The sequence below is a fragment of the Hyaena hyaena genome, unplaced genomic scaffold, assembly GCF_003009895.1.
Source record: "Hyaena hyaena isolate Hyena2069 unplaced genomic scaffold, ASM300989v1 scaffold_4, whole genome shotgun sequence".
In the NCBI taxonomy this organism is placed as follows: Eukaryota; Metazoa; Chordata; class Mammalia; order Carnivora; family Hyaenidae; genus Hyaena; species Hyaena hyaena.
The window spans coordinates 1,207,865-1,232,517 of NW_024080636.1; the positions used below are offsets into that span (position 1 = coordinate 1,207,865).

The 24,653-nt window shown below is 42.6% G+C and overlaps 1 protein-coding gene across 2 annotated transcripts in view; it reads right to left on the reverse strand.

Annotated features, from left to right (window-relative positions):
• MRTFA (myocardin related transcription factor A) overlaps nt 1–24,653 on the reverse strand; it is a 100,162-nt gene that overhangs the window by 21,660 nt on the left and 53,849 nt on the right. For both annotated transcript variants that reach the window (XM_039235709.1, XM_039235700.1), the window contains exon 2: nt 19,545–19,610. In XM_039235709.1, coding sequence (XP_039091640.1) covers nt 19,545–19,610 — 66 coding nt within the window. The remainder of the gene's footprint in view (nt 1–19,544; nt 19,611–24,653) is intronic.

Consider the following 24,653-nt stretch of genomic DNA (forward strand, 5'->3'; position numbering starts at 1 on the left):
CTGATATTCCTAATGATTCATCCACGTGGTAGGTAACAACCCAATTTACAGGTAAGGACAGGCTCCAGAGGGCAGGAAAAGCCAGCAAGCGGCAGAGAGAGGATTACAGCTTCACTCTATCTCACCCTCACTCTTCCTGCCATTTCTCTGGGTTGATTTCTTAATTTCTTCAAAAAGTAGAGAAGGACCACCCTATCGGATGGGGAAGGCAAGGAGTCTTCAATTACACACACCACTGGGACAAAGGGCTGAGGGCAGGCAATGTGGAAAGGTCAGCTCAACCACAGCACTGAGCATATATAGGTGTGAAGAAGGCGGAGAGGAGGGGTTCAAGGTGACCGCAGGCACAGAAAGCCACGGTTCGAAAGCTGGGGCCCACCGTGGAGCTCATGAGACAGCCTTCAGCACTGACACTAAGAAACAAGCGGGAGGGCTAATGAGAAGATCAGAGGCGAATTCATTAGCCCCTCAGGGACTGATCAAGAGAACCAGAAGTAAGGGCCGAGAAAAGAATTCAGGACAGTAATTACCAACCCCACAAGACTATTTCATTTTATAACAACACTGTAATCTCACTCAATCCTCTGAACAACCCACAAGGTAGGGACCCTTCTTCCAATTTTATAGGTGATGGAACTAAACATCACAGTTACCTGTGAGGTCATTCATCCAGTGGCAGACACCAACCCAGGTTTAGCCCTGTCTCTCCTTTCTTCTTTTGTCTCAACCTTCTGTCAAGTGTGCTGTTGGTTTCTCCCAGTCCTTGAACACCCCACTCACTCTGTGCTACTCTCTCCCCATTGCTAACTGCTCTCTGAGAGCTACTTCCAACAGAAGAAGGGAGCAATGGCCCTCTTCCTTTGGGTTTTTATCAGGACTCCTGTGAGAAGCCCTTCAGGTCTATGTGGGGAGAGACTGGAGGTGGGGCAGCCGGTACTCTCAGTGTGAAGGAATTTGGGGTCGGGGAGGCATTCCCACGCGCATCCAGCCAGCTATGCTGTAAGCCACAGCCACGGAGGAGAAAGCGGTAAGAGAGATGCAGGGGTGATAAATGTACGCCCTGGGCTTCCTTAATGTTGGAGCAAGTGGCAGTGTGGAGTCAAAACCATCTCAAGCTTTCATGCTAACAGGATGGGGCACAAGGAAGTGCAACAAAGCAGAAAAGAGCTTTTAAAGTTTCAGCTTCTAGTAGTTGTGGAAAAACTCTCAAAGACTCAAAGTTAACCCACAGATGTGTGTCCAATGAGGAGGGCAGCATTCATCCAGATGGAGGTCCGAGACCATCTCCCTCCTCCTGCTGCCTTGGTGGCTTAGCCCGAAGAGCCAGGATATTATTTAGAAATTTCACTTCCCCAGAAACTCCTAGAAGGCCATCTCTGAAAGAGAAGCCCCACAGAACTGACGCAAATCCAAGAACTGTGCATGCAGTTTGTAATATACACATGTGGGGTGGGGGGGCAGCTCTGGACACCCCACTCCCACCCTCCGGGAGCTGGGCCCCCCTGTGACACTCACACCGCTCTGCGCACACACAGGGAAGGGTGCACACATGATGAAAGGAAAAATTCAAATGAAAAGAAATGGCTATGAGGGGTGACACTCTTCGTCACAGTCTCAGTTCCAGTTGTAGGTCTTCCCTGGCTGTCTGCGGCCACCAACTTAGACTCTGCCCCCTCTCCAGCGCCCATTTTCTTTCTCCCTTTTCATGTTTGCTGCCTTAAATGAGGTCCTTGGGAACTAAAATGAAAATCTTTCCATTTTTTAAAAAAACATACTGCCATCAGCTTCCAAGGGGGAGTTCGATGCTGTGCTCAGTGTGTCCGCTGAGCTCTGTGGCTTACCATGCAGGAGCAGGGCATCAAGCCATCATGATTTAATCTCATACTAGAGAGTAAGTAGAAGGATCCTTAAACATCAACCTCTTGCATTAATTTAGGACATTAAACCAGTGCTTTCCCATCACAGCCCCAGATTTACTTAGATATGTAGACAAGTGAAAGTCTTCTAGGATCCACAAAACACTCCTGGAAATGCATCTCAGCAAAGAATGGCAGCAATTAGCCATCAAGACTCATCTCCTCATTATCATTAAGGAATATTTGTTAGGTGCCTGGGTTGGAATGTGGCTTTATTAGGTGCTGACATAATAAACACTACGGTTCCCATCCTCACTAAGATACTTTGCCAGAAGCTGCATTCAGAGGAACTCAAAGCCATGAACACAGTACAGCTAACAGAAGTCAATGAAGTGCCCCAGTCCAAGGAGCCCTGCCTTCAGGCAAGCTGCTGGATTTCTTCCCACCGTAGAAGTAGGAGGGACACACAGTGTGTACACAAGTGGGCGTTTTGTGGGAAGTAAGGGGAAAACACATTTAATAATAACCGAGGTAGGAAATCAGAAATAAGTATAGCAATCCATCCATCTATCCAATAAGCAATTCTTAAGTAACTATTATTCCAGTTACTGAGGACAAGGATACACAGAAAAGGGCCCCAGCCCTCAAAGGTAGTCCATGGTCTGGTTAGCAAAAAAAAAAAAAGTGCAATACAAGATGGGAGTACAATTGTAGAGGTAATTTAAAGTGCTACAAAGGACAGAAGAGGCAAAATTTAGCCCAAGAGTATATGAACTGTCTAAGTAGACTGCACAGAGAAAACCCAAATGAACAGAACAGAATACCACAGGCAGACAAGGAAGGGAATGGGAGGTCATCTAAGGCTAAGGAAGAGCAAGAACATGAAGGTATGAAGGAGCACAACAAGTTCAAGGGGCTACAAGTAGTTTGATATGGTTGGACCAAGGAGGAGGTCATGTGGGGACAATGAGGCTGGAGGGGGGGCAGAGCCCAGCCCACAAAGACCTTTCATTTGCTACTACAGGGACTTATGCATCTGGGAAATGGAACAGACATACTGTTCTCTACTCCCCCCACTAAGTACAATTAAAAACTCTGGATGTTATGTAAAAAACAAGAATAAAGCAGGGGTGCCTGGCTGGCTCAGTCAGAGGAGCATGATCTTGATCTCAGGGTCATGAGTTCAAGCCCCATGTTGGGGATGGAGTTTACTTAATAATAATAAAAAATTAAACGTAAGTAGGTTGTGAAAGGTGAAGAGAAGAGGGCAGACTGGCTAGGGACTTTGAGACCTGAAGAACGACACAGTGGTGAGTTCCCTGGGTTTCCTTTTTATCTCATACGTTCTAGACTTGGAGTTGAAGAGGCCAACCATCTGTAAATGCCAATGGAGGCAGACAAAAAAGTCCCAACAAAACCTACACTCATTGGCCAAACGACCAGGGAAAAGGGAACCGAGCCAAACAGAAAACTTATAGCCAATAATTGTTCTACTCCAGACTGACACCACAAAAAAACAGTGGAAAAATCAAGTGAGGAGACTAGAGTCCCATCCTTGCAAGGGTTTGGGGTTTTATTATAATAAAGCTCTCCAATATCCCTGCGCAGAGGTGTCAAAGAAGGCCAAGTAGAAAGCTGGGGCCTTCATTCCCACCAGCCAGTAACAAATATCCTCCCTACAACCCAAGAAATAAGTGGAGACCAAACAGGGAGCCTGGACTTAAACCACTACCTCACAGAAATAAGACACCCCTCCCATCCCTGTTGCTGTCAAGAGAGGGCTGGTGAAAAGTCAGGACTTTCACCACAGGCCAGTGATAACAAGGTCATCCCTACCCATAAAGAAATCTAACATTTTGTCATCTAAGCCCTGGATGAAGAAGCAAACTGGTGGTTTGAAAAAGTACTTAAAGAAATAAATGGCTGTGGGTTACCTGGGGTGGCTCAGTTGGTTAGGTGTGCCTCTTGATTTTAGCCCAGGTCATGATTTCGTGGTTGTGAAATTGAGCCCTGCATTGGGCACAATGCTAGACGTGGAGCCTGCTTAAGATTCCCCCTCTTCCTTTCCCCCTCTTGTGTGTGTACACTCTCTCTCTTGCACAGTCTCTTGAAGGAGGGGAGGAGACGGGAGGGGAGGGGAGAGGTGAGGAAAGGCTGAAAACTTCCCAAATTTCTCAAGAGACATAAGTCTACAGATTCAAAGTCTTAGCAAACCCCAAACAAGATAAACCCAAAGAAATTCATGCCAGGATATAATACAATTAAACTTTTGAAAATGAAAGAAAAAACTTGAAAGCAGCCAGAGGGAAAACAATTTGAATGACAGGAAATTTCTCATCAGAAACCACGGAGGCCAGAGAGAAGTGACATGATATTTTTCCTGTGCTATTAAGAATTAAGAACTGTGCCTGGGTGGCTCAGTCAGTTAAGCATCTGACTCTTGATTTTGGCTCAGGTCATGATTTCACAGTTTGTGAGATCAGGCCCCATATCGGGTTCTCTGGTGACAGCAAGGAGCCTGCTTGGGATTCTCTCCCTCTCTCTCTTTTAAAAACAAAGAATTGTATCCAGAGATCCATACGTAGCCACCACATTGCCAAGAAAGCAACATAATCAGACCTGCATGAAGGGGAGTGGGGAGTGGGGTATTTCTAACTTAATGTTTTATATTAAAAAATAAAATGAACAGAAACTCAGCTGGTAATTGGCACATATTCATTTCACCCCCCATGTCTACATTCACATGTTCCCCTTCTCCATGTCCCCTTTGAGTTCTGAATTTATCAAACCTACAAAAACACTGAAAGAACAAATAATGAACAGCCCTAAACTCTGACCCAGATCCACCAGGTATCTTTCAGCCATATTTGTTCTCTCTCTCTCACAAGCATGGGTGCACACACACAGACACACATGATTTTTGTTTATAGAATCACTTGAAAGTTGCAGATATCAATCAAGATATTTCATCCCCAAATTCTTTAGTGTGCATTTCCTGAGAATAAGGGTATTCTCCTACATAACAAAAAATACCTTGATCACACCTAAGAAAATTAACACTGATTCAGTAATATAATCTAATTTACAGTCTATATTTGAATTTGCTCAGTTGCCCCCCAAAATGTCTTTTATAGCTGTTTAGATCCCCCCCAATCCAAGATTTAATTGGAAGTCATGTACTACATTTGGTTGCTGTCCCTTCAGTCACAATCTAGAACAATACTCTTGCCTTTTTTGTTTTTCGCAATACTGACCTAAGTAACTAAGCCAGCTGTCTTGCAGAAAGAATGTCCTATATTCTGAGTTTGTTTCCCATGATCGGATTTATGTTAAACACTTCTGGCAAGGAAACTACACAGGTAATGTGTACTTTTAATATCAGGAGACACATAATGCCATGTTGCCTTACCACTGATGGTGCTAAAAGCCTGAAAGGTGACAGATGTCTGTATCTTAAAAGTAGCACTCCTCCTTTGTAATTAATATGTAATCTGTGGGGTAACATCTTGAGGCCATGGGAAAATCCTGTTCCCTAACCACCACTTCCCTCATGGTTTTAGCTAGTATCTACTGATAACCCCTGCCTGAAATCAGCTGGAATGGCAAAAGAGTAAGAACTGCATTTTTATAAGATCGTGCATTTTATAAGTAATGATCAAGAGGCCACCACTTCCCTCATGGTTTTAGCTAGTATCTACTGATAACCCCTGCCTGAAATCAGCTGGAATGGCAAAAGAGTAAGAACTGCATTTTTATAAGATCGTGCATTTTATAAGTAATGATCAAGAGGCCATTTAGAAGAATAAAACGGAATGGCTGGGTGAACGGCTGTGTCACTAACACTCCTGGACTGGGGATACAGGAGGAGTAACTTGGAACAGGGTAAGAGAGAGACCATGTTCAGTCTTGGGCATGCTGCATATGAGCTGATCGCAAGACATCCTATTAGGAGATGTGCAAGTGTGTGTATGTGTGTACATGCGCATTTGTGTGTGTGTCACATCATCAAAGGATAATGTGATAGGATATGCAGAGACAGGAGAAAATATTTCCCAGGCTGAATCTTAAGAGAATCCCAGAATTTAAGTGATTAAATCCATCACTAGTGATAAAGAGAGCCCAGAAAAGGAAACCGAGGAGGCTCTCAGAGGCAGGAGAGGGCCAGGCAAAGCTGATGTCAGGAGTAAGCTTCAAGAAAGAGAGCTAAGGTAGGTGGAAGAAGAGAGATATTAGTAGTGGGCAGGTCAGATAAAATAAGGCTTGCGAGGTTTCTAGAAGATTACTTATACTTAGGAAGTGGCCACTGGCATCAGAGCTATGCCGGGGGTTAGTGGACGACACTAACTGCAACAGGTGGAGACATAAGACGGGGGTCCGGAGGTTTACATCTCCTAAGAGATTAAGGTGTGCTAACAGTAAATTACTCATTCATTTTCCCAATAAATATTTACTGGGAGCCCATGTGTCAGACTGTTTTTGTGCTGGGATATCCGTGTTCTCCTGCAGCTTACACTCTTGTGAGGAATGACACACAAAACAAATGAACATACGGTACCACAGGAGGTGATAAACACTATGAAGAAGAATAAAACTGCGGTTGAGTGACAGAACGGTGAGGGCAGGAACATTTCACCATACAGAAGGCCAGGAAAGACTTTTTGGTGTGCTGTCTGAAGAGGCCTGCCTGAGGAAGGGAGTAGGCCCTGCAGCCATCTGTGGAAGAGCCTTCCTTCTGGTAAGAGAACAGCAAAAGCAAAGGCCTGGGTGGGAAGCTGCCTGAGTGACAGAGGGCATTAAGAAGGCCAGGGTGGCAGAGGAGGAGGGACACAGAGTGTGAGGAGAGGCGGTGAGAGGGGCCTTACAGATCTTTGGGCTTTACTTGGTTTGCAAGTCATACTAGAGGAAAGGACACGGAGAGAAGAAATAAAGTAGGATTGTGCCTGTCAATCTAGTGACTGACAAAAAGGCTCCCAAGAGTAACATAAATAAATTTGCTACAAATGGTTTCCTTATTTTCCCTGATGTTTGTATAGTTTGTTGGGAATTACCTTCCTTGAGCTTCTTGGAATCTATTATTTTCCACATGTCATAGCGGAGAACTGACTTGCCTGACATCACATTCTGATCAACTACAGAGTGGAGACTAAACTTTGGTTCTCCTGATTCCAAAATTCAGGTATTTTTATTTGTACATATTTCAGCACAACAGAGGCAAAGACGAGGGGGTGGGGGTGTGGAAGAGAAAAGACAATCTCTGTCAAGTTACCCCTTTTTCCCCCCAAAATGCGATAGTTACAACATGCACGTCCACACACACACACACAAACACACACATACGTCCACAAACAAAAACTCTAGTGATTTTAATCTGGTCTTTCACATTTTGCTTTCTTTTCCTGGCTACTCCTCTGGAAAGAAATGCTCCCTTGTCCTTTCTCTAATATTGGCAATGGGACAGATACAACCTCAAAGGATGTCAAGGGGACACACATTCTCCCAGTCCTTTTCCCTCCAGCCCTCTCTTGAAGGGGCCAATGTGGCAGAAGAGGGAGTCACTGAATAACCAAACTCCTTCCAAAGTCAACAGAGTCTTCTGCCTCGTCCCTTGGCCCTCGCACTGAGGTCTGTACACAGCTCCACCGATTCATTAACCAATTAACCAATTCATTAACTCCACCAATTCACTGTCAGAGAGACAGGCAAGGCAGGCTTTCCCCAGCATTGGAAACCGGGGTTCCTAAGTTTCTACACCCAATCATTTCATAAAGCAGCAGCCTCAACTTAGGAATTTGTCATCAACTCTTGGAGTGTGTAGACAGGCTGTCTTCTACCTCACGACTCCTGAGGAGAGAATAACAAGGCCCTGCTCCACCACTAAACATGAGAAGAGCGAAGAGGCCAGCAGCCCTCGGCACAGTCCTCTGAGTGCAGTTCAGGAGTCACTTGCATCAGAAGGTCTCTGGAAAGCAAGACTCTCCCTGGAATGCAGATTCCTAGGCTTCAAGAATTTTACTCTATTACTAAGCTCCTCAAGGATTCTGTTGCCACTAACATTCAAAAACCATGGTTTCCCTATGTCCAAAGGGCAGAGAAAAGGCAGCACAGCCGATGATAAAGTAAGGATTTTTATTTGCTCATTCTCTACCATCAGGGGCTAAGTGACTACAAAGTACACCTAGTAAGCACTTGATAACTTTTCTCAACAGTTTCATTCAAAATCTCAACTCTGCTGGCTAGGTAGGTGCCCACGAGTAAAGAGTTTAATCTCCTGAGCTCCTTTCAGGATCATTGCTTCAAGTTGCAAAGTGTGCATTTCTGAGAGTCAAAGGATCAATTCTCCTCCCACCCTGGCGAGGGCCTAGCTGGGACAGATTCCACACCCCACTGTTTGTATCTGCAGCCTGGCAATCACACTCAATAGAAGGCAGCTACAGAAAAGTAGTTCTTGGTCTTAGCACACAGCAGGCAAGGAGCCCAGAGGATCACTGGACTCAGGACCGGAAAGTGTGAGGGTCACTTACACACTTGAGTGACTGAAGCACAGAGTCAGCTGTGTCACAGGTGTGACATCACCACCTTTAGGTAGATGATTCTGTATCCAGGCAGAGCAGGGGCTCTTAACCTGGGGGACACTGTACCAGCTTTAGAGCACTTATAAGGATTATAGGGGTAACTGTGTGTGAATCCCGGGAACTTGTCTGGGCAACTGTGTGGTGAAGAGACACCTATGATTTTCTAAGGAATATCAATGGCATAAGAGAAATCAGGAGGCTCTGATTTAGCTAAAAGTTATTACAATAGAAGTGGAAAGATTCCCATGGCCTTCAAGCCCCGCTGTAATCTGGAAGCAATTTTACTGGGGGGCTCAAAAATGATGGGGTTACTCTTACTCCCACTATCAACTTGCACCTTACTTCCTCAACTATGGGTCCTGATCTGATGCTGTTTTCAACTTTTAATACTGAAACTGTGGAGGAAAGTACAACAGGCTCTCATAAAACTATGTCATTAAGAACCATTAGACTGTGACCTTCAGGAATTAGCATGGGCTTTGGAGCCAGGAGACTGGATTGGCTCTGCCTCTGTCCTTCAGTGGTGGTGTGACTGTGGGCAAGTCACATGACCCCTGGGCCTCAAGATCCTCCTGGACGAGATGGCAATTATACAAACCACTGCATTGATGGCTGTTAGCACTAACTAAAGAGAAAGTGCTCTACCAGCTGCTAGAGGCTGTTAAATTTGAGGCACTGGTACTATTTTAACTTTTTTTCTGTGCCATCCTCCTGCAGCAAACAGCATGCATGTGGAATCAAATGCTGACTGCTAACTGGGCCTGACTTCCATTTTTTGTCTTACTGTTTTTAGCTGTCATACCAAAATGCCTCCAATTCTTGCAACAAAGACCATTAACTAAAGAGTTGGGTCGACAGTTCCAGGGACTGGCCATGACAATGAAAATCAGAACTAAGTCCAAGTCCATGTGAGTAAAGGAAGAGCTGGGGTGGTGGTGTACGCGGAAGGAATCACACATTCTCGCGCAAGCAAGAATCCAAACTAACAGAAAACGTGCTTTATGCACATCCTGTTTTGGTATCAGACTCACCACCACCCCTGTTTTGGCATCTGAGTTGTCATCCCCACCCAAACCAGCAGGAAAGCCAACAACCAAGAATATGTAAAAGTGGAGACTCAGAATGCTGAATCTTTCCTTCCCAGGAGTGCAAGCTGTTCCAGTCTTGCAACCTTGATCCACTGACTGTGAAAGAGATGGAAGACTGGGGAGGAAAAGGTCAGGACACAATCTTTTACATCATGAATTATCAACAGGAAAACCTGAATTCCTAAAGGTTAAACTATGAGGGGCCAAATATTGTGAAGTTGGCCTTCTGAGATTCCCTTTGACATGCATGCCAGCCATGTTTATATGTGGCTCTCACATTGCAGCCCAGTCCAGTGCTCTGGACCAGTGACCATTCCAGTGCATGCTCCCTGCTGAAGCACACAGACACCCAAAAGCTACTACTTCTTACTAAAGCTCCATATTCAATATGCTTAAGTCATGTGTGTAGAAAAAAGCTCCACATCACCTGTGCCCTTTCTGCAGCTAACACCCCACTGGGCTGAAAATGTTAAATCCCCACAACGTCAGATCCTATCACAGCTCCCCTTGAGTGTCTGATGCTTTTTTAAAAATTTTAATGTTTAGTCATTTTTGAGAGACAAAGACAGAGAGCAAGCAAGGTAGGGGCAGAGAGAGAGGGAGACACAGAATTCGAAGCGGGTTCCAGGCTCTGAGCTGTCAGCACAAAGCCCGACATGGGGCTTGAACCCATGAACTGCAAGATCATGATCTGAGCTGAGGTCGGATGCCTAACCGACGGGGTCACCCAGGCGCCCTGAGTGTGATTTTTTACATTTGTAAATTGTACAGGTAAATTCTGTGAGTAGCTTCAACAACTGACTTTTACTCCATTTATTACCTTGAAAAGAAGTGGCTTTGGATATCTCAGACACTTCAAGAATTATTAAATAAAATTAATAAATAAAATTATTAAATTCTCACCATACATTTTTTAAAGTTTTTATTTATTTTGAGAAAGAGAGAGAGCATGCATGGGAGGGGCACGAGAGAGGGAGAAAGAATCCCAAGCATGTTCTGCACTGTCAGTACAGATCCTGATGTGGGGCTCGAACTCATTAACTGTGAGATCATGACCTGAGCTGAAATCAAGTGTTGGATGCTTAACCAGCTGAGCCATCCAGAACCCTCCCTTTTTCCTACTGTACTTTTTGGATATTAAATTGCATCAAGAACTCATATCAAGAAGGCTACTTTTGATGGCCTGTACACAGAGCTTCTTGTGAAAATTCTTCCTTGAATTCAACAATGAATATGCTCAGAACATGAATATACAACTAACCCTACAGTCCTATTTTAGGATCTGTTACCAACTGGCCAAGGAGGAGGTTTGATGCTAGTCACTAACCACTGAGAGAATAAACCCTATAACAGCAGGAAGAGAGATGAGGTCAGTGACATCTATCAGAAACGCAACATATAACACCCAGGAGTGATACGCTCAGCTGGTCTCCTGAGACAGAAGATTGCTGAGGCCATGTGCCTGACACAGTATTCTCTCAGCTTCAGATTTAGGGATCAGATTAATGCCAATCCTAGGATACATGTTTACCCTGGTATTTCTCAAATGCCATGTGAACTTGACATTGAACTACAGTGAAAGGGTCACACTTTTAAGCTGAAGAAACATCATCCCAATTAGGCAGGGTTCACTTCATCTAAAAAAAATAAAAAAAAAAATAAAAGGCTATATTGGACACCTGAAACTAATAATGTTATATGTCAATTATGTCTCAAAGACAACTAGGGGAACCTGGGTGACTCAGTAGGTTAAGAATCCAACTCTTTGATTTTGGCTTAGCTCTTCATCTCACGGTTCATGCGACTGAGCCCAGTTTCCGCCTTTGTACTGAGCGTGAAGCCTGCTTGGGATCTCTTTCTCCCTTGCTCTCTGATCACTCTCCCTCCCCCACCCCTCACTGTCTCAAACAGTAAATCAATAAACATTTTATTATTAAAAAAAAAAAGGCAACTAGCTCTTTCAAACAAAGATATTTATATATCTAAAAGAGCCAAATGGGGGCTACCTGGGTGGCTCGGTCCACTAACTGTCCAACACTTGATTTCAGCTCAGGTCACAATCTCACCGTTCGTGAGTTTGAGCCCCACATTGGGCTCTGTGCTGACAGTGTAGAACTTGCTTGGGATTCTCTTTCCCTCTCTCTGCCCCTCCCCTACTCATGCTTTCTCTCTCACAATAAATAAAGAAAACTTTTTAAAAAATAAAAAAAGAGTTAAATGGATCACATGTACATTTCTGAAAGTCAGCATCTAAAAGAAGCATGAGGGTGCCTGGGTAGCTTAGTCAAATGAACATCCAAATGTTGATTTCAGCCAGGTCATGACCCTAGGGTCATGGGATTGAGCCCCATGTCAAGCTTAAGATTCTTTCTCTTTCTCTTTCTCTCTCTCTCCTTCTGCCCCTCTCTCCAAAAAAAAATTTTTTTTAAATTTCTAATAAAAAAAAATAATAAAATAAAAGAAGCACGAGCCGGAGGGCATGGACTGGACCAAAGGCAGTGGGCAAAAACCGGGGTGTGGGGAGTGCCTCTTCTGAGTTCCTACTGGAGAGGGATATGGAATGCATCTTGGCCAAATGGCTCTGGCTTATAGGGACAGTAGTTCAGAGATTGCCATATAGCTTCTAGCAACTCGCAAATGGACTAGAGCAACTGGGAAATGACTGAGGCCCAGCTGAGCAGGAAGATCTGTGCTCATCCCTGCCCCCACCTGGATTCATAATCTACAAAATAGCCAGAGACGGAATCCTTAAACACTGTAACACTTCACTTAAAAAGCAAGACAGATGACATTTCCCTGAAGATTGTAATTTTATCAATTTAGATCTAAGTTTTAAAAAGAAAAGGGCAATTCAGCCTCAAACCAGACCCTCATCTCCCCTGAAATCACTTCTGTGTCCCCACTGGTGAACATTTCCATCTCTTGGCAAATTGCCCAGAAATTTTAAAAAACATTATTCCAACCCCCTTGTTTCATTTGTTTTAAGAGAGATTAAAAAAGAAACATTCACTGCCATGGAGACAGCAAGCTAATAAGATGATAGTCTTGTTAACATACAACCAAAATGGGAATAGTCATAACAGAATACCATGTTGGCTAGTGGTACTTTGACTCTTCACGATTTTCAACAACTGTTTTTTAATCTGTGGGTAAGGAGGAAAATGCAAGAAAGGTTATTTATTGAAAACTAACTCCTGTTCCCAAACACTAGTTTTGAGAGAAATTAGTAAGATGTGCATGCGCGCGCGTGTGTGTGTGTGTGTGTGTGTGTGTGTACTGCTTCCAGAGATAGAGCCAAGCTAATGGTCCTCTCATTCTTGAAAATAACAGTGCCTATACTTCAAAAGCACGAACAATACACCATCTCATATTTCCAAACTAACTCTGTGGGTAGCTAAGAAGGGTTATTATCCCCTTTTTATAAAAGTAGAAGTTGAGTTCAGGAAAGGTAAGAGTTGCCCAAAGTCACCTTGTTCCTAAGTGGCAGAGTAAGGTCTAAAACTCCACTAATACAATAGCCACCAGCCATACAGTACTATTTAAATTTAAATTAATTAAAATTAAAAATTCAGCTCTTGGGGCACCTGAGTGGCTCAGTCAGTTAAGCATCCGATTCTTGATTTCGGCTCAGGTCATGATCTCATGGTTCATAAGATTGACCCCCCACATTAGGCTCTGTGCTCACAGCATGGAGCCTGCTTGGGATGCTCTCTCTCCCTCTGCTCCTCCACTGCGTAAGTGTGTGCACACATGCACGCATGCACGCGCGCGCTCTCTCTCTCCCCCCCAAAATAAATAAATAAACATTAAAAAAAATAGCTCTTTACTCAAGTTAGCCACATTTTGAGTGCTCAGCATCTCTTGTGGCTCCTGGCTAGTGTTACATAATATTTCTATCACTGTTGAAAATGCTATTGTACAGGACTGGTCTAGAAGCTAGTTCTTTTGAATCCTAGTAACTTGGGAAAAGATCCCATGCCATCCCCAAGTTACTAGATGACAAAGTTAAATTATAGCCTCTTTCTCACTACAAGAAACTCTGAGGCTCAGGAGATTGGTTTATCCTCTTAGGGTTTACAAAAACAAAAATTAGTTTTAAAAGAGCTTTACCGAAATGGATTTGGTCCATTTGTACTAGAGAAAAATAATCTGGGAACTCGGTTTGTACATTTGGTAAAGAATAATATAAGTAACAATTCCCAAATAAAAATATTATTAAGAAGAAATTCAGCTTTGGAGACAAAGGGATCATAGTAATGAATCCTGATACTTGAAGCCATTGAAAAATTTCTTGTTAGAATTTAAAAGAAATTTCTTGGGATGCCTGGGTGGCTCTGTCAGTTAAGTGTCTGACTCTTGATCTCAGCTGAGGTCATGATCTCACAGTTTGTGAGTTCAAGCCCCATGCTGGGCTGCTGTCAGTGCACAGCCTGTTTGGGATTCTCTCTCTCTCTCTCTCTCTCTCTCTCTGCCCCTACCTTACTCTTTCTCTCTCTCTCTCTCGCTCTGTCTCAAAATAAATAAACTTAAAAAGAAATTTAAAAAAAGAAATTTCTTTTTGGTGCAGAGATTGCTATAATCAGAGGAACAGGAGATCGTCAGCTAACACTGGGGCCCAGTAAACTGACAGATAAGCTGTGAGTGCTACAACAGGGCCACACGGTCTCTATGTGTGTCACTTGGCTAACAGTGGCAGCTGAATCGTGACAAAGGTATCAAGCTGCAGAACTAAAGGTTAGGGAGTCAAGATATGGCAAAGTTTATTAAAAGTACAGAGTGGGGGGACCTCATTACATAAAACTGTTCTTTCCAGTTTCAATGTGAGATACACAAGGCCTATTTGTAGATCTATGATCCAGTCACAACAGACCAATTTGTCCATCTTTTCACTTAGCCACATGTTTGAGCACCCTTCAGGGGCTCGGTAGTTTGAGAGGCTTCTGGACTGATACCAAGTGGCTGGCCTCTTTGGACTATGTTACCTTCACACTCTTTGGATTCTTCTAACCATTCAGTGGATAAGTGTCACCAATGGCACCAGCTGGCTGCACAGAAATGCCATGTAAAGTGAAAAAATAGGGGGCACCAGGGTGGCTCAGTTGGTTAAGCCTCCAACTTCGGCTCAGGTCATGATCTCATGGTTTGTGGGTTCAAGCCCCACATCAGGCTCTGTACCAAGAGTGCGGAGCCTGCTTGGGATTCTCACTCTCCCTCTCTCTAACCCTCCCCTGCTCATGCTTGCTCTCTCAAACAAATGAACAAACTTTATTTTTTTCTTTCTTTTTTTTTTTTAAGGATTTTTTTTTAATGTTTTATTTATTTCTAGGAGAGAGAGAGAGACAGTGTGAGCAGGGGAGGGTCAGAGGGAGAGGGAGTCACAGACTGAAACAGGCTCCAGGCTCTGAGCTGGCAGTCAGCACAGAGCCCGACGCGGGGCTCGAACCCACGAACCACGAGATCATGACCTAAGCCAAAGTCGGACGCTTAACCGACTAAGCCACCCAGGCGCCCCCAAATGAACAAACTTTAAATAAAATAAAAAACAAAGTGAAAAAACAAGCTCACTCAAGCAATGGAACAAGGTTCTTAGAGAATCTACAGGACAAAAACTGATTTCTTCATATGCTTGCCAAGGTACCAAGGTTTTTCTACTACATGCACACGGGAAAATAATGAACTGAGAGTTAACTACAGCATTAGAAACATGCTATACTCTATGCTTTTCTCAAGGATTTACAATAGAGTAACAAAAGGCTAAGAAGGAAGAAGCAGATAAAGTTCTTCTTTCCATATTCAGAAAGATGAAAACTTTTTTCTCAGTTGTCTGAGGGTCAGGAGAATGTCCATGCTTTCCTTTAAAAGGTTATTCCTCTGCAGCAGCTCTCACTGCCAGAACATTTTTCTTAATTTTCACCTAAACCTTATGACCTTGTACACCTTTAAATGTCACAGAGGAAGGAAGGCTGGGGGGGAAGCTGTGTTTGAGAACAAAGTGTACCACACATGACCCATCTCTTCTAGGAGTCTTCACTCTGGGTACAGCAGCATTGCTCGGCTTACTCGTCGGACTTAAACATCAGCTTCCTATCTGTGCCATCTTTCCTTTCCCTCAAGATATGCGATGCTTCAGACATTATTAAAGAAAGCTCAGGGCCTGGAATATGTAATCCTTTGCTATCTGGCACTCTGTATTTGGTAGGGTTTATATAGTGTTGAAATTGAGACACATTTAATGATGAGAATGACAGACGTTGGGAAATGATCCTGTTTAAAAAACACATCAGAAACCAACTTCCATACCCCATAGTTTACAGGCCATGAACAGAGCACATCAAGCAGCAGTGGGAGGTATGCAGGAATTGGGAGATTCTTTCCTTCCTTGCACTTTACAAAAGGTCATACTCCAACTTAGAATGACATGCAGAGAACCTCAACCACCCTAAGGGCAAAGGGTGCCATTGAAGACATGGTGTCCTACAGATACACTGTCTGAACTGAGAGCCATCCTACATGGGAACTGTGTAGGAGTATTCTGGGAGTTGAGGTGGGTGGGTTTTCTTCCCGGCGCTATAAATAAGGTTGGAATGAGAAGAACTTGATAAAAGATATAAACACAGAAATGATGAGGCAGAATGCAGCCATGACTACACCACTCCTTTCCACCAGTTCAAGGACCTACCTACTTCCTAAGCTGTACAGCAAACTTACATATAAACACACTGCAGAAACTCCTCAGGCCAGTAAGATGGGAAAGAAATGGGCCCTTCCAACCAGATGTTACTTGTTCAGGTCTCCAAATCTCCAATAGTCAACAACAACTTGCTGGTCATTTACAAGCTGTCTCCAGCACCTGCTCAGATTTTCTTTGAAAGATGTGCAGTGGAAGATGAGAAGTGGGGCTGGTGGAAGATGGCAGTAGGTGGTGGGGAGGTCAGGGAGGTTACAACAAGAATTAAGGTAGAGAGCGCAGGACTGCGGTAAGGAAGAAGAATTCACTCAGAGGATGCAAGGTTGGCAAAACAAAACAAAACAAAAGAATGAACCTCATCTTTGTGAGCTCAGGACCCTATCCATGTATCACCAGCTACACAGGTGAACAGAGAATGTCATACCTGAAACTATTCCCAGGAATCAACATTCTAGAACTCCCATAATCTAAGAGTTTGCTACCTACTTCCTTCATTAGAAAAGCTGAAAACCAAGACTGTGTCCATAGCTGAAGGTGGTTCCTGGTAGGAGAAAGATGCAGTATTCTCACAAAAACAGATCATCTCTAATCCTACAGGAAGGGCAATTATTCTCACTTCACAGATACAGAGAACAACACAGAGTATACAATTAGATATTGAAAACATTTTAGAACTTGCACTCCTTTTTAAATTTTTTTTAAATGTTTTATTTATTTCTGGGAGAGAGACAGCATGAGCAGGGGAGGGTCAGAGAGAGAGGGAGACACAGCATCTGAAACAGGCTCCAGGCTCTGAGCTGGCAGTCAGCACAGAGCCCGATGCATGGCTTGAACCCACGAACCATGAGATTATGACCTGAGCTGAAGTCGGACGCTTAACCGACTGAACCACCCAGGGCCCCAGAACTTGCACTCCTGATAGAAGTATTGTTCCAGAATTCCAATGAGTTTGCAACAGATTAGTAACTGCTTCTTTGTGTCTGTCTGTCCTTCACATACACACGTATCACACTTCACAACCGAATGTCTTAATTCCTTCATTCAGTGCCTGGCACTAGTGACAGGAATATAAATAAGGTACTTTCTCAAGGAGCTCACAGTGCAGTTGGAGGGAAATCTATAAGCAACCGCAGTAAGTGAAACATCATTTATTTGTCTTAACAACATAGAATACTACAAGAAATGCTAAACAGGAAGACTGTACACAATAAATCATATTAAACAGTGATCTACAGTAGCCCCTGGTACCAACTGAAAGACTAGTGGAATAATGCAAGGCTTTTATACACTGAACATCTTACAGATCCTGAGAGGTAGTATTATGCTCTCAGCTAGTACTGTAATTAGTCAGCACCCCACAGGATGCTGAATTGCTCTTTATTTTGTGCGCTGGTAAATTTTAGCTGCCCAAATAAACTGTTAAATGTCTTGAGGGCAGGCAACTTGCCCCATATTTCTTTCATCTAAGACTACCCTGGGCACAAAGAATACATTAAACACATGATGCCCTTGGTGAAAGGGACAAGGAGATGAGACTCTGGGTGACCTGTCCCCCTGCAAAGATTTACAGAGAGGCAGATCTGGAGTGTTTTTGTAAAGCACATCACTGCCCCACCTCATCACATTACTGATCCACTGCACAAGCCATCTGCTCTATATGACTCTTTAAGGAGTGGAGGTGGGATGCTCTTCACTGGAAAGCCAGAGAAGATAGCAGTATAATGTGGGTAAATGGTTTGGTAGTTAACTGCAGTAAATTCGAAGCTGAATTTGAGACTTAATTAAGTTCCTGGCTGATGCTTAGGATAGAAATAGATCTCAGATCCCTTACACCTGCTATATGGTTCTAGCTCTTAGAAATGGACCTGCCATTACCATGCCATGAATCAAATCCCATATTCACTTGCTTAAAAGGCTTCAATGGCTTCACATTGTACCTAAAATAAAAGCCACCTCTTCCGGTGTAGTTGACAATCCCTCAATTTAGCCCCGCCCACCTTGCCAATCTTAACTTGGTCTGCTCTCCCTTCACTCAGCAGGCCCCAGCCACACTGGCTTCCTCGATGGTTTCAAACATGACAGGCTCTCACCTGCACTAGGCTCTTACACTTGGTCTCCCTTTCCCCTGGCTCTCTGCCTGCTTCTGCACGTTTGACTCCATCTCATCCTTCTGACCTCAGCTCACGTATTTCCCCCTCAGGGAGGTCTTCCCTGACCATCTTATCCAAAGTAACCCTGTCTCATTTCTATCATTTGTTAAGACACCAACCAGTTAACTTATGTCGTAACAAACTTGGAAATTATGTAATTTCCATATTCTGAAATTATACTGTTTGTCTCCTTGTGTACTATCACTATTCTCCTTTTAAACATAAAAATCCTGAGAGCAGGAGCTGGATTTATCTTGCTACATCAACGGGCACATATAGGTTCTCAAATATTCTGAATGAGTAAGTGAATGAAAATTAGGAAAATACAGTGGCCGCAGGTCAATGCTGCATTAAGGTGAAAAACATCAGTTCTCTGTCTATGAAGCTAGAAGTTGTTATAGGACTTTTTCTTTCCTTTTATTTATTTATATAATTTTAAAACTTCATTAGGGTGTGTCCAAGTAGTAAGAACACACAAGACAAAAGAAAGCAAGGAGAGCGTAAGCTCTCCTTGATGACTTAAAAAGAAATGTCAAAAAGAGGAAAATCTTGCTGGTTCCAGCTTCCACTTTATAATGCTGTTGGTATTAAAAGCAAATTTTTTTACTTCTAACAAATTCCAGTGTTGGTTTCATTTCTCCCCTAGTGATGTACTGAGTTGTACACTCACTGGTGAGCAGCCGGTAAGCCCAGCTCTGCAAGAACCCCATCATGCACCATCACACCCATGCCAGCCATAGGGTATCTGATAATCTCCCTCTAAAGAAAACAACAGTTGATTCAAAATACCAGATGGAAAAGGGTTTTCTCTTTTCCCAAGAACCTGAACACCTAAGGCAAAACACATGCAAGAAGTAGGTTCTTTCTCATAAAACCCCAGCTCAAGATGTGCTCCTCCTATAAAGGGAAGTGTAACAGGGAGTAGAAACCCCTGAAAGGTGCAATTCAAAAGCTAAGGATGGTTCAATGGTACCAGTAAACCTAACGCTGTTTGTTTCACTGAACTTGATCAATAAGGACAGTTAACTACTAGTGACTGAAAGTCCCTGAATGTGGAAAAGCACAAGAAAGAGGGTGACAAATGAAATCTGTTGGCCTTGTTTTGTTAGATCCTTCCCACGGCATTCTAGGCAATGCAAGCTATGTCGAAAACGCAACTCTATCAAATGCTGAGAGAGAGAGGCACTTACGCGGCATGATCCCTTGGCTCACCAGTTCTTCTCGAGTCCGGCGCTGCTGGAGCTTCAACTGCAACACTGCAGGGTGTCAAAGAGAGAGGAGAGAAGGAGGCTCAGTTGGGCATTCCACCACAAAAGACACATTTTCAAATGCAAAGAAGGTCTCTGAACAGAAGGGTGTAGTGTGAAAGAAGGGTCCCTTTAACTGTGACTGTCTGTAATTGCAGAAGTGGCCTGATACAGCAGGGTTTCCGTATTCTGCTGTGGGCGGCGAGAGGAAGTTGCGAAGGGTCTTGCAGGGCGATAACAATCCACAAAGTACCAAAGTCTTGCCTCTTGCTCAAAACCTCCTACAACATTGTATCCTCCTCCTAAGACTAAAAAAACACAAGTTCTTAACTCAAAGGAAATATAATGAGGACCAACACCCAGCAGGAAAGGCTTTCTAGATGGTCTACGCTGTCTTCCTGGTAGCATGTGTTTACCATCTTGAGTCCAGCGAAGACACAGTATTCACATAGATCAGGAAGTACTGGCTCTTTGTAAAATCTTTTCTTTTGTAACTAAAAATTATACCTATTTTTAGTGAGCAATGCATTTCTCTCGGCCAGAAAACATGTTACCATTAATATAACTCTTTTCTTCCTCTTACTGTCATTTAGAGCTTTTTTCTGTTGAGGTGAAACCACCAAGCTACATGAGTCAAAGCACATACCGGCTAGGAGAGGGCGACAAGTGTTTCTCCTATTTCTACTCTAATCACCTAATGAAACAACTCCATAGGAATTTTTATAAAGTTAAAATCCAGTGATCTCTATTTCAAATGCCAATGAAACCTAAAGGGTATTACCGCCACACATCACACAGAGTGACCATGGCACAGCCTGCATTCAAAGGCTAAGTGTGAAAAATGTTCAAAGAAGGAGGGTTAGGAGGATCCCCTGAGCCAGGGAGAGTCCCCTTACATGTTAAGTCTTCAACTATAAGGTCTCTGCAAGTCACATGTGAGGGAGACCTGCATCTATTAGGAATCACATGACCTTGATACCTGCCCTTTCCATTCATAGAGTAGTTTTTAAGAATGCTTCCAAGAATGGCAGAACTCTAGGCTCCTGACTATATCTCAAATTCAGCACGTCCAAAGTAGAAAGTGTCCTTCTCCCAAAAACCTAACCCACTTTCTATCCTCCTCTCTTTAAACGGAAGCACTATCTGCAAAGCCCTCTTCTCCTTGACTCCTAAACTAGTATTAAAAATTTTTGAGCCAACTTCAACTCCTCTACCTCCCTCACACTCCTCCTCTTACGAAGTTACCGGTGCCACAGTTTTGCCATGTTGCACTGAGCACTCCCTGGCTTGTGTCCTTTGTAGCGTACTTCTCCCACTGTAAGTGCCCCAATCAAGGCTGTCTAACGACTCTTCCTCAAGTATCATATACTGGCCCACTGTTTATTCACTTCACCTGGAAATGCCTACCCTTTCCATCTGACCTTCCCGACTCCCCAGCAGGCAGAATTACTCTAGATCTGCTAGCAACTACCTTTTATCTGTTATAGAAAGTATAGTAATATTTCACCCTGTATAATAGTTAGCCCCTGAATGTAGTGATCTCTCTTACCAGTTTATAAACTCCTGGAGGGTAGAGAATATATCTTATTAATATATGTCCTACATAGCACTTAACACACAGTAAGCATTTAATAACTATTTCTTGAATTGAACTGTATCTCAAAATGAAAATACATATAGTCCGAGAGATCTAATCAAGAGGTTATAACTATTATTTTTTACAAATTAACATTTAAAGCCTTGCAAAATAAATGGATAAAATAACAGCCACACTACTGGCTAACATTTATAGAAGATGTGCTCTGTGCCAAACATCGTTCGATGTCCTCTCATGTTTTAATTCATTTACTCTAACACCCCACTACGGAGAAACATGGGCATTACTAATCCCATTTTACAGGTAGAAAAAATAAGGCCCAGCGTGACTAAGTAATGTACCTAAGATTATCCCAATAATAAGAGGTGCAAGAGAATTTGAACCCAAACATTCTCACTCCAAACCTTGGGTTCCTTACTTCTCTGCTTCTCCAGAGTCTTCCAGAAGCTATAGAAACAGCAGGCATGGCCACCTGGGTGGGTTCTTTCGTGAGACAGACAAAGGGACTGAGGAAAATGTATGGTTCAGGCCAGGGCCAAAGGAGTTTGGGTGATACTTCAGTAAAATAAATTTAAATTGAGAATTTGATTTCAGATAGATTAGAACCATAGATTAGCAACAACATTAATTATAAAAATAAAATGCAAATAGTTAATAGCTAGGAGTCATTGAGTGTTGCTGTGTGTCAGACCCTGTTAAGTGACTTATTTTAATTAAAAAAAAAAAAAAAGCCCCATGAGGATGGTACAATTATTATCTCCATTTTATAGATAAGGAAACTAAGGATCAGACCTTCAAAATTTTGCATTGGGTCACACAGCTCTAAAGTGCTGGCATGAGAATTCATTCCAGGTCTTTGTGGTTCTACGGTGTGGGAATTTAATTCTATGCCATTCATCTCCTTAGAGGAAAGAAAAGTAAGAGGAAAAAAGGGAAAATATCTGTCGTCTTTTATACATAGTGTTTGTAAAGCCCAGTGTAAGATGAGCTATTAGAAAATAATTTTTTTTTAAATTTATTTATTTTGAGAGAGAGTGAGAGAGCGAGCAAGAGAGCACAAGCAGGGAAGGGCAGAGAGGAGAGACAGAATCCCAAGGAGGCTCCACGCCATCAGTACACAGCTCAATGTGGGGCTCAAACTCACAACTATGAGATCATGACCTGAGCAGAGAGCAAGAGTCAGATGCTCAACCAACTGCACCACCCAGGTGCCCCAGAAAATGATTAAATACAACAAATTGATTTGATTTCTGAGAATAGAGAAATCTAAATACAATTTAAGAAGTCTGAACACTTCAAAGAAACAATAACTAATGAAAAGTCTGGCCATCATTCAAAAATAAGTTTGAAATATCAATCAGCAGCCATCCTAAATACTCATCTATATACAGGGCCATCAGGGATATAATACAAACTTCCTGACTGAAAGACCTGTTGCTTCATGAGAGCAAAAAGTCTATGATTCAAGTTTTCTATGGAGAACACAGTAGAGGCCAATTTACCTCTTGTTTTTACAACAAGCCTAGCTCAAAGAAGAAAGTTTATCTAATAAATCTTTCCATCTGTAAAACTAAGTGAAATTAAAGTCCAGTTATCTGAAAATTCCATCCAGTCCTCTCTCAGCAGTGAACTCTAAACTCCATGCTTATCTGAAATCTGACCAAGTTCTTGATTCAAGTAAGAATTCACCCTGTATCAGTAGTATCTCGGGTATTGCTACAATCTGACTGTAGATAATGTACTGTTTTATATGGTGCACAACCCTCCCAGGCCAACTTGAACAATGTTTGTAAGGAGGATGTAAAAAAAAAAAAGACCTAAGCAATAAACTCCAAACTACAGTTGTCAGTCTCTACTTGATTTTGTTTTAGAACTGATCTGTTTGGCTGTGTATATATACAATGATCCTTCTTCTAAAACTTTCAACTACAAAGAAATAGGTTGTCTCTATGAATTGCCCCTTGGCCTAACTAATTCCTCTCAATTCTAAGCACTCTAAATACAATGCCTGTATGTGTCTAGACTTTAGGAATTATTTTTAATAACTCACTTTCAGTAAAGAGCACAAGAGCCCTATGTGCTAGTACATTTAATGCACATCTACCATCACTAAGAAGTATCAGACACAAGTTCAAATGATCATATTCACAGGCAGTGCTAGACCAAGTAGATTCAAAAGAGTAAGGATTTGACAAAATCTCTCTATTCATTATGCATCACCATTCAGATTTTTTCTCCACTCTTCAAGTCAATAAAAACTAAACCAAAATACCTATTTGTGTACATGCATGAGTCTTTATCCTTTCACTGTTATTGAGTTCCACAAATTTAATATATCATATGTTTCTAAATGGATCTGTGTGAGCAGCCTACATATAGATGGAAGGAGGTCTTTAAAGCTGATAGATGGTGAATCCATGGAGTTGCCTGCCAGAAAAGGGTTGGAATAAAAAGAAAACAAACCACTCCCCACAGAATTAATCAAGTTTTCTACCTGTTTCAAACAAAGGTGATAAATTGCTCTTTGTATAACGGGCTTTCTGAGAAATCAAAGCAAAGGAGTAAACTTCATATATTTCTGCCCTGTGAGATCATGGAAGTATGTTGATGGCATTCAAGGGGTAATGTCCAAGAAACGGGACACCTCAAACAAATGCATCAGTCAGGACTAGAAAGAAAAAGCAAAAAATAAGTGGTGTGTCCTCAAGCCCAGCACTATGGCTTCCACTAGTCGGTAGTCCTGAATGTCACTGGGGAGGGAGATGTGCATCTTGGCAGGTTGTCCTCACCTTATTCATATTTATGCATTAGTGATTCCACAGAGGCTTCTGGAGTATAGGATAAAGTATTTATGAGGGAAGCAGAAAAGAACAGGAAGGAGATTAGTATGGGAATGACCACGAAAAAAAAAACCCTCCCCTGGCATCATCCTTTGTTCAGGAAAACCTCTTCAAGTAAGATTCTGACTGCAGGAACATCTCCAAAGCCAGATGTCCTAATAACTGGTCCACTGTTTTCCCCTCTCCCTTTAGGTACCAGTCCCAGAATAAATAAGCAAATATAACTTAATTCAACAAGAGATATCACCACCTCTAACTTCAAACTGGAGAATCTGTTTCACTGGGAAGATCAGAGAAGAAACAGGGTGGGTTTTAGCCTTAGGTGGAGCTTAGCATACTAATAATTAGAATATTCACCTTTGCAGCAGTGAATTACACCTACTTTATTGGTGTGTTTTAGATCTATTTGTCTCCTATGCCTTAAAAAAATCATTTAGTGATACCCATTGTAAAACCACATCACCTATCACTTAGAACCAAAGGCTATTCTCTGAATACACACTAGTTTCACCCTTAGACTATATAAACAGGTGAAGGGTGTCCCCAGAAGAGGGTACTCCTCATGTTCTTCTGCCTGGGTTGCTTTACAGCATTACCACCAAAATGGAGACTGGA